The sequence below is a fragment of the Marmota marmota genome, unplaced genomic scaffold, assembly GCF_001458135.2.
Source record: "Marmota marmota marmota unplaced genomic scaffold, marMar, whole genome shotgun sequence".
NCBI classification, from domain to species: domain Eukaryota; kingdom Metazoa; phylum Chordata; class Mammalia; order Rodentia; family Sciuridae; genus Marmota; species Marmota marmota.
The window spans coordinates 22525421-22536374 of NW_025999869.1; the positions used below are offsets into that span (position 1 = coordinate 22525421).

The 10954-nt window shown below is 36.2% G+C and overlaps 1 protein-coding gene across 8 annotated transcripts in view; it reads right to left on the minus strand.

Annotated features, from left to right (window-relative positions):
• Nucleotides 1-10954, minus strand: part of Rapgef6 (Rap guanine nucleotide exchange factor 6) — a 215994-nt gene that overhangs the window by 33510 nt on the left and 171530 nt on the right. For all 8 annotated transcript variants that reach the window (XM_048783177.1, XM_048783193.1, XM_048783183.1 and 5 more), the window contains one exon: nt 8608-8991. In XM_048783177.1, the coding sequence (XP_048639134.1) occupies nt 8608-8991 (384 nt within the window). The remainder of the gene's footprint in view (nt 1-8607; nt 8992-10954) is intronic.

A 10954-nucleotide genomic window follows, 5' to 3' on the forward strand; every position in this document is an offset into this window, starting at 1 on the left:
ACTTTTGTGCATGGCGAGAGAAAGGGGTTCAGCTTCATTTTGTTGCATATGGATTTCCAGTTTTCCCAGCACCATTTGTTGAAGATGCTATCCTTTCTCCATTGCATGCTTTTAGCGCCTTTATCAAATATAAGAAAGTTGTAATTTTGTGGATTGGTCTCTGTGTCCTCTATTCTGTACCATTGATCCACCTGCCTGTTTTGGTACCAGTACCATGCTGTTTTTGTTACTATTGCTCTGTAGTACAGTTTGAAATCTGGTATCGCTATACCTCCCGATTCACACTTCCTGCTTAGAATTGCTTTTGCTATTAAAATGGTTATATTACCCAAAGTTCTCTACAGGTTCAACGCAATGCCAATCAAAATCCCAACGGCATTTCTGGTAGAAATAGATAAAGCTATCATGAAATTCTAGTACTTCTCTCAATAGAAGAGAATCAAGTAAATAAATAGGTTCAGAGCACAGTTCACAAAGAGAGAAGATCCTAAGAACACAGTTGATTCCTGGGATCCATCTGTCCCTCAGGCAATTTCCCTCCATTCTTTACTTTTTTAAAAAAAAATAATTTATTTATTCTAATTTGTTATACATGATGGCAGAATGAAATTCATTTCATATTATACATATAGAGCACAATTTTTCAAGTCACTGATTGTAAACAAAGTATTTTGACACCATTCATGTCTTCATACATGTATTCAGAAAAATATGGAACGCTTCATAAATTCTGCGTCATCCCTGCACAAAGGCTTTACTCCCCCCGTCCCCTTTAAAGCAGTAACTGTGCTCCTGACTTATAATCAAAAGAATCTTAATACATTCTTTTTGTAGCTCAGTGATAGAGTGCCTGCCTAGCATGTGTGAGGTACTGGGTTCAATTCTCAGCACTGCATATAAATAAATAAAGGCTTATCAACAACTAATAAAATATTAAAAAAAATCAATACAGTGGAACATTCATAACAGGAATAAAATCAAATTTATATGGAATCAGAATTTGATTTTTTAATGCTCAAATATTCCATAATGATATTATAAAAAAATATTTCAAACTCACATGGTTTTTATTTATTCATCCACTGATAATATGAATTAAGCACTGACAACTTGCCCAACACTATATTAGATTCTTTTTTTTTTTCCTTATGGTGCTGGTGATTGAACCTAGGGCCTTTCTGCATGCCAGGCAAGCACTCTACTACTGAGCTACACCCTTCAGCCCCGCAACTTCCATATTAGGAAAATAAAAAAACAAAAACAGGAATTGGGTAAATACAATCCCAACTCTCATACCATTAATGTTGAAGGTGCTACAATATTATCTTGTCACCATCAGTACTAAAGATCCTTAAAGAAGTCAGAATAATCTAATTTGGAGTGATCTTCACATTACAACCAGGAAAACTATTTTTCAATCTTGAGTAAGTCTTACCAGTTTTGATCCCCCCACCCCTTTCAGGAAAAAGCTTATTTTCATTTGGTCCAAAATCAAGTTAATTTTTTAAAATTCAGATAAAACAAATGATATATTACAGTCATTTGATATATATTATGATCATCAAATGACAACTAGTGGACCAAATTAGGTCTACTGCCTATTTCTGTAAGTAAAAATTTATTGGAACACACCTACAACGATTTGTTTACTTACTTTTTATGGGTGTACTTTTATGCTACAATGGCAGAATTGAGTAGTTTTAAGAGACTATATAGGGCTGGGGATACAGCTCAGTTGGCAGAGTACTTGCTTTGTATGCACAAGGCCCTGGGTTCGATCCCCAGCACCCCCCCACCCACCAGCAAAAAGGAGACTATATAGCCAACAAAGCAGAAAGCATTTCACCTGCAGTGTGCTGACCTTTATTTTAGGACACACTGAAACTGAAACACCCATGCCATTGTAGATTTTTTTTTTTTTTGGAGGTGGGAATAGTTACTGGGGCACTTTACCATTGAGCTACATTCCCACTCTTTTTATTTTGAGACAGAGCCTCACTAAATTGTTGAGGTTGGCCTTTAATTTGCAATCCTCCTGCCTCAGTCTCCCAAGTTGCTGGGATTACAGGTATACTACGTTGCTCCTGGTCTCAAGATAACAGAGATTACATTTATAATAAGATCCAACATGGCGGCGGGCGCGGAGAGATCAAGTCTCTGACCTCTTCAGCTGCACGGGCATAGGGAGTCTTAAACCGTCTAAATGCTGTTTGCTCAGGATCACTAGGCAATGCTGAGCTAATGTGGATCTGGGGTGAACAGTATGCGCCTCTCAGAACACACACCAATCCCGGATCGGCTGAATTCAGGCTCCCGTTCGCCTGCGTCTTGTAGACAAACCGCTGTGACTCAGCGCTAAACGCTCCTGCTTAAACAACTGGTCGGCCCTTCTGAACCTGCGGAGGTTAATACCAACTGAGCCTTCATAGGCAGTGGCCACAGGATTGAGACGGGGCTTGGGAGAGCCGGTCAGGACCCACCCGTTGCATTGGTCACCCGGCAAAGGGGAACGAACTGTCACCATTCGCATGGGATACCACCATGGCAGAGAACTGACGTCACCAGAATGCGGCGGAGGAGATAACTTCATTGAAACCGGCGGCGGCAGGTGTGTAACCCCCTAGCCTTCCCTGTCCACACAGCGGGGAAACCTCAAGGGCCCCTCCCAGCTCTCCCCTGAGTGCGATAGTCAGACCAAGGGAATCAGGAGCGGCGCGGGACCCCCGGCTACCACTCCCACCAGTGCTGACAACTGAGGTCTCTTGCACCAGCTACCGGGGGAGTGGCTACCGGAGGGCAAGCAAAATACGCTGAGGGTTCTCAGCCCCAAGCTCCACAAACTTAGGGTTCGAGGGAATGGCAAACAGGGAGAGTGTGCCCAGTCGTTCAAGAAAATAGGGCTCCTGGGAGCAGCAGACCTGGCGTGTAGCCAGTATTGTGGTGAGCGTCACTGGTGAGCGGGGCCTGGCTGGAGGAAAAGTGGGGAAGTGACTAGACACAAGACAAGGTCCTAGGCACTCAGGATTGGAGACCCGCCCAGTCGAGCTGCTGCAGAGTGATTGGTTTCCGCATACTGAGAGGAGAAGCTTGGCCCGGTGGGCACAGCTCCACCTACTGGAAGAGAAGTTAATCGAACTCTAAGACTGCATTTTTAAATTTTTTTTTATTATTTGGGTTTTTTTCATTTAAAAATTTTTTTTTTAAATTTTTAAAATTTTTTAATTATTAGTTTTTATTTTTTAAATTTTTTTCTTTTTTTCTTTTCTAATTTTTATTTTGTCTTTTCATTTCTTTTCAATTTCCTTATTCCCCTTTCCTTGAATTCTACCTGTTTACTCTCATTCTCTTTAGTGACTTCTTCCCTTCCCTTCTAATACCTTTCCTCCCAAGCATCATGACGCTGTTTATGTGTAATTTACTAAATATGTATAGGTCAATGTTCCGAGGCATTATATAGTGCTACCAAGTCCCTAGCTACCCCCAAATACTCCAGACTGTTCTCCTGTTAATATCTCATCAGTAGAGCAACCCTCCAAGGTTGCCAAGAGATACCATCCTCAATACCATCACATCATTCGACCTAAATATAAGTCCCAAGACCAAACCGCAGACCACTATATGCCATCAGAATCTGTACACAGTTTAGGAAATGAATGAATCTGCATTAAAGTGCAACAAAACTCATCATCTCTAGTCATAGTCTCCCATCACAAAAGAGAGACCCCAGAGACACACAAAACCAAATAAATTTATAGGAGTAAACAGTAACTCAGCAGTCAAACAGAACAAGAAGTAANTCTCTAATGAACCTAGATGCAAAAATCCTCAATAAAATTCTGGCGAATCGGATACAAAAACACATCAAAAAAATTGTGCACCATGATCAAGTAGGATTTATCCATGGGATGCAAGGCTGGTTCAATATACGGAAATCAATAAATGTTATTCACCACATCAGCAGACTTAAGATAACAACCATGTGATCATCTCGATAGATGCAGAAAAAGCATTAGACAAAGTACAGCATCCCTTTATGTTCAAAACACTAGAAAAACTAGGGATAACAGGAACATATCTCAACATTATAAAGGCTATCTATGCATTAAAAAATGACAAAATCATAGAATTTGCAGGGAAATGAATGGCACTAGAGCAGATTATGCTAAGTGAAGCTAGCCAATCCCTAAAAAACAAATTCCAAATGTCATCTTTGATAAGGAGAGCATCTAAGAACAGAATAGGGAGGAAGAGCATGAGAAGATGATCACCATTAAACAGGGACGAGAGGGGGGAGGGAAAGAGAGAAGGGAAATTGCATGGTACAGGAAGGAAACCCTTCCTTTATAAAATTACATATAAGAGGAGGTGAGGGGAAAAAAACAAGAGAGAGAAATGAATTACTGTAGATGGGGTAGAGAGAGAAGATGGGAGGGGAGGGGGGATAGTAGAGGATAGGAAGGGCAGCAGAATACAACAGACACTAGTATGGCAGTATGTAAAAAAGTGGATGTGTAAGCGATGTGATTCTGCAATCTGTTTACGGGGTAAAAATGGGAGTTCATAATCTGCTTGACTCAAATGTATGAAATATGATATGTCAAGAGCTTTGTAATGTTTTGAACAAATAATAAAAAAAAAGAACGATTACAGAGATTATTAAAGAACATCAAGGCCCAGAGAATTTCACTTATGAGTCCTTTCAAACTGTCAACCAAATAATTACCTCCAATGAGATTTAAATTGTTACAGAGCATAAATAATGAATGAACACTTTCAAATTTTATGAAGCCAGCATGCTATTGGCGTTAAAATCCACAAAAAAGCCACACAAATCAGAAAGATACAACACTATAAAATTTACCATGCTTAAATGGAGCTCACGCCAGATTAGAAAGGTAATTCATTTTCAGGAAACTATTAAAATAATTTATAATATTAATATGCAATTAATATTTAGAAAACCAGTAAAAAGAGAATTCAATCATATATTTTTGAACCCAGTCTGCATTATGTTTAATGAAGAAGCACAGGAAACATTCTTATTAAGAGCTGCAAATTATGCATAGAGGCTCATAATTACAATTACTATTTAATGTGAAAGTACCAGCAGATAGAAACAGACTAAATAAAAAAATAGATAAATGGAATAAAAAGTCAAGTTATTATTAGTAGTTTAAATATTAGACTGTCTAACTCAAAATCCCAAAAGAATTAACTGAAAATTATTAGAAATTAAAATGTAGTAAGATTAGGGTATACAAAACTGATATACATAAACGTTAGAATCCTTAGGCAGGTGCAACAAGTGATTATAAGGATTCCATTCAGAACAGCATTAAAAGGTATTAAACATTCAAAGAAATGTTCAAGATTTATATAAACAACCTATAACTGCCAAAGAAACAAGAAAATGAGAAGTGAAGTTAATTGTTCTTAGGTGTAACAAGGCATTGGTATGTCAAGTAGCTGCTAAATCAGTCTAATCTATTTAATGTAATCCACTGAAAATACCCACAAAACTTTTTAAAAGAATTAAATGAGTTAACACTAAAGTTCATATGAAACAAACATGCTGAAAATAGCCAGATAATAGTACAAGTCTATCAGTTCTTAAAATTTAACGTTTTAGCAATTTAAACAGTAAATGAAGGGATAAATAAATGAAGTGGAATGCCAGAAACAGACCAAAAATATGTATGGAATTTTAGTATATGACAGTATTATATTTTAGGAGAAAAGATTAATTATTCTGGATAACCAAGAAGCCATTTGGAACAAAGTAAGATATATTTTCCTACCTCACTATTTACATTAAAGTGAACTGAAGATTAATAAAAACTGTTAATATAAATCAAACTATAAAGTATAAAGTTCTGAGAGCTTTCAATGTACTAATTTACTGAATTAACCCTATGAGACAGGAACTACCATGATTCCCCATTTTACAGATGAGAAAACTCAGTTCACTTATTAAGTGCCAACACTGGATTCAAACCAAAGCATTTATATTTGTTCTTAAAAAAATGTAAAATGTAGAATCTCCAAGAAAGAAAAATGATTATTAAAGGAAAAAAAAAGGCGTAAGTATAGCAAATACAAACATCATACATTGTCTTAAGTAGCTTAAGGTCAAAATTTAGAATGACCCACAAATAATGTATAAAGGAATACTCTGTAGTTGCTTTAAAAACTGAGGCATCTGGGGCTGGGGTTGTGGCTCAGTGGTAGAGTGCTCACTTAGCATGTGTGAGACACTGGGTTTGATCCTCAGAACGGCACAAAAATAAACAAATAAAATAAAGGTATTGGGTCCATCTACAACTTAAAAAAAAAAATTTAAAAAAACCCTGAGGCATCTTTATAGGTACTAATTTGGAATAATCTCTATGATCAATCAAAGAGTATAGAAAGAAAATGGACCAACCAATCGAACAAAAAAGAAAATACTTTCAAAATCAGGAAAGGTATTTCTGAAAGTATGAAACTAAGTGTAAGAAAATTACCTGAGGTACCAGGGAACATAAACCTGCCAAAACCCAAAACAAAACAAACAATAAGCCCCTAAATAAACCAAGATAGGAGAGAAATATGGATGGACTGGAGATTAAGTGGAAGAGAATTACTTTGTGCAGTTTTTTTAAAACTTGTTTTTAAAATTTATTTATTATTATTTAAAATTTTTTATATGTGGCGCTGAGAATTGAACCCAATGCCTCATACATGTGAGGCAAGCGCTCATCCTTTGTGCCACGACCCCAGCCCTACACTGTGTACTTTTTAAAGTATCTTTTGAATTTTTTCTATGTGTATGTAATGTTTTTTCAAAAATTAAATTTATTTTTAATACAAAATGCTATTTAATCTTGGTCAGAACAAAATGATTCACCTATTCCATCTCCAATGAAAAGAATATATTCTTTGATAAACCTGAATTTAAATACAAGAATACAAAGCAGTTATATTCACATAAACCATGGAAATTGTGTATAATAAATGTTCTTTGTAACAAAACAAATCATCTTAACTAAACCTTGGGCCTTTCCTACACCCTTCTTTGAGCTACTGTCCACCACCTTCTCTCAAATTCCCTGCTTTTAATTACACTATCATTACTGTGCTGCTTTGTAATGATTCTCCATCTTTGGTTGGACTCTCTTCTTAGTTGCCCACAGAAGATAATACAAGGTTTAGTTTTTTAGTCCTCTACCATTTTCTTTCTATACTCTTTTTAAACAGAGATCATCCACTCTCTCTCTCCATGTCAATTTTCTTCATCGGATACTCTAAACTGAGCCTATAACTCTCAAATCTTTTACCTGATGCTTCCTATACAGAGTGACTTTCTAGCCTTCCAAGTGTTTATCGGTGGCATCTCTCTTCTATTTTACACCTAATGTTAAAAAAAAAATGTGAGATAAGTGGTATAACTCCTGTATCTTACAGATGAGAAAACTAGTCTTAAGTTTCCCATCAACACCCTGCTACTACATGGGAGAGGCTAAATTCAAGTACAGGCACAGCTGATTGTAAAGTCACTTTGATAATCTCTATTCAATACTTCTACAGTGTCTAGTTCAATTGTAGCACTGGTTAACTCACTACAAAGGGCATCATATTACCATGACAGACTCATGATTAAAGACCCCACATGAGTGACAGGAACACATGTGTGTTTTGGTGGCAGTGGGAAGGGAAAAAAAATTAGGCTGCTGTATATAAAATATGGCCTTCAGGGCTGGGGATATAGCTAAATTCATAGAGCGCTTGCCTCACATGCACAAAGCCCTGGGTTCAATCCCCAGCACACACACACACAAAAAGCCTTCAAATTGACCTAACTATATAACTCCTTTCCTCTTTAAAATCAGACTTGCTTTAAGAAGAATCCCTTTTTTTGATGAGCAGTGTGCTGGATGAAGGTCAGAAAATAAATTATCTAGAATTGGCTTCTCACAATGAGCAGACAGAAGGTAGTAGGGAAAGCTCATGTAACCATCTATAAATCCCAGGCTTATAAACATTTAAGAATTTTTATAATTCTAACGGCTTAGCTTGCTTAAATAACAATATGTCCCATAATGCCCCATGCAGTGCCTGGCAAATAGGAAGAACTTATCAAATGGTTGAAAGTATTTTGGCTGTTATTTCAAAATAGCAATTTAGGTCAGAAAATCGATACCACACTGATTTTTTCAGTGTCAAATAATAGTGAGGCAGGTACTTAAACATGCATAGTACATAAGTCTATGTTCTATGCATGTTTAAGTATCTTTATCATAAGTCTATGATAAAGACTAGCTCACTGGGCGTGCATCAAAAAGGGTGTGATCATTGAAAGGAGGGGAAAAAAGGTGGGAAGGGAATGATTTGCATTCAATTAAAAAGGGGGGCGGTATTTTTAAGCGACAGAAAGATGGAAGAAACAAATATTCCATTCTAATGGTATTGATGGGAAAGTGCATGAAATCTAATAATGCTTCAATGAAGTCTTATTAATTGAACTTTTCTTTTCCTAGGCACTTAATACCTATGCAGAAAATCAGCTTCATGTGTAATAGCATGGAAAAAAAAACATATAGATATCTGTTCCTATTTGTACTAACTTACCTTATTATTGCAAACATGGAATTGAAGTTCTTACATTCTCGACAATGAAGTGCAATTTTAATAAAATGCTTAATAATTTTCATTCGTTTGACTTGATTTGATTCGGTTAAAATCTCTGAGGCAACCCAGAATGTCTCTTGGTTTACAATGTCCTCAAACTCTTTCAAGTGAGTATTTCCTGTTTTGGAATCCAACTTAAAAAGGTCATCAATATATTCAGTAGGCTCAATATTACGAAATAAATCAAAGTCCCTCATTGATAATTGGGTGGCCATCTCAATGGTACTGAGCTGCAGCATGGATAACTGGCTTTCTTTAACTAGTTCTTGAGCATCTTCATCTGAACATAAAGTTTCTGTTTCCATATTATTTTTTAAATAATACCTAAAAGGAAAAAAAATTCTTCATAAATGTGATCATACATGTAATTTCATTTGTTAAGAGTGCTGTCCCTCTTCATTATGGGTTTCAAAAATATCACTTTACTATGTAGAATGTTCACTCATATATGAAATGGAAACAATTTAAATGAAAAGTTTTTTTTTTTTTTGGGGGGGAGTGGGGGTATTGGGAATTAAACCCAGAGGCACTTTACTACTGAGTTAGTTATATTCTCAGTCCTTTTTATTTTAAGACAGGGTTTCACTAAGTTGCTAAGGCTGTCCTCAAACTTTTGATCTTTCTGCCTCAGCCTCCCAAGCCTCCCAGATCATTAGGATTACAGGCATGTGCCACTAGACCCCACCAAATGAGAAGATTACTAAGGAGTTGTCCTCTTATTCAGCCATTTGACAGAGTAAGAATCTAATATTTTTTAAATTAGTGTTCATTATGCTGGGAACTTAATCATTGATGAAATTACTCGCCATGTGTAAACAATCATGTGTGTATATTCTTTTTTTTAGAGACAGGGTCTCATTGAGTTGTTTAGTGTTTCACTTTTGCTGAGACTGGCTTTGAACTCTCCATCCTCCTGTTTCAGCCTCCCAAGCTGCTGGGATTACAGGTGTGTACCTCTGCTACTTACGTGGTGCTGAGGTTTGAAGCCAGTGCCCTTATTTGTGCAAGCGCTCTACCACTGAGCTATAACTCCAGTCCCATGTGTGCATGTTCTTAAGAATAAAAGCTCTCTTGAGGACCAACACCTAGAATATTATCTGACATACAGCTGTATTATAAAAATATTTGTTTATGGACAGAAGAAATCATGATTCAAGTGAAATAAGCACATGAATCAAGACTGTTTACATATCTATTTAGAAGCTGTTGCTGTATTCACTTCTTTCTGTTTTATTTATTTCCCTAAATTTCCAAGTGAAGGAAAGGAAACTTTTCTACCAGTGGTTTCTTTAATAGTCAAATATAACTCTCATTCTAGCAAACAGCATTAATTGGTATCTGTACAAAAGACCTTAATTTTCCTTTCTTCTCTTAAATCAACATTTCTATGACACTTAAAAGCTGAGAGATGGACCTACACTATTTATAGTTGGAACTATATTGTATAGGGTGTTAATAATACAAATTCAGCTAAATTTATCTATATATCTATTTATTTTTTTAATGATATTGGGAATTGAACCCAGGGGTGCTCTATCATTGAACCACACTCCCAGCCCTTTGTATGTTATGGAGATAGGGTCTTGCTAACTTGCTGAGGCTGGCCTCAAACTTCAATCCTCTTGCCTTAACCTCCCGAGTAGATGGGATTACAGGTGTGTGCTACTACACTTGGCTATGTTCATATATTTTTTTATTATCAAAGAAAAAATTTTTTCCAGCCTTTATTTTGTTCATCTCTAATGCCATAAATTGTATAGCCTACAAGCAGACTTGAGGCAACCATGACAGATTGTCATTTTAAGGTTTCCAAGGTTCTACATGTAAAACTGAGTCACTAAAAAAGATTATTTTCAGAGAAAGTTATCAGAGAAAGGAATAATACCAAAACAATCTTCTAGATTATCCAATAACTTTCAGACAAAAATTTAAAAATTCTGTACATTCATAAAAGTAAAACTATTTGGAAAAGAATAATGAATGGTTTCTTTTGCCTACACTAGGCGTTTCAGAACTAAATTTAAGGCTGGGCTGTAGCTCAGTGGCAGAGTGTTTCCTAGCATGTGTGAGGCACTGGGTTTGATCCTCAGCACCACATAAATAATAAATAAAGGCATGCTGTCCATCTACATCTAAAAACCCTAAATTTATACATTAATACATATGCATATTCAGATACTGATACAGATTTGTATTATTCTGCTGCCTCTTCTGTAAAAAACAAAAAACAAGCATTAGAACACACTACTGATTTTATAACTTTTTTTTTTTTTTTTTTTTTTTTTTT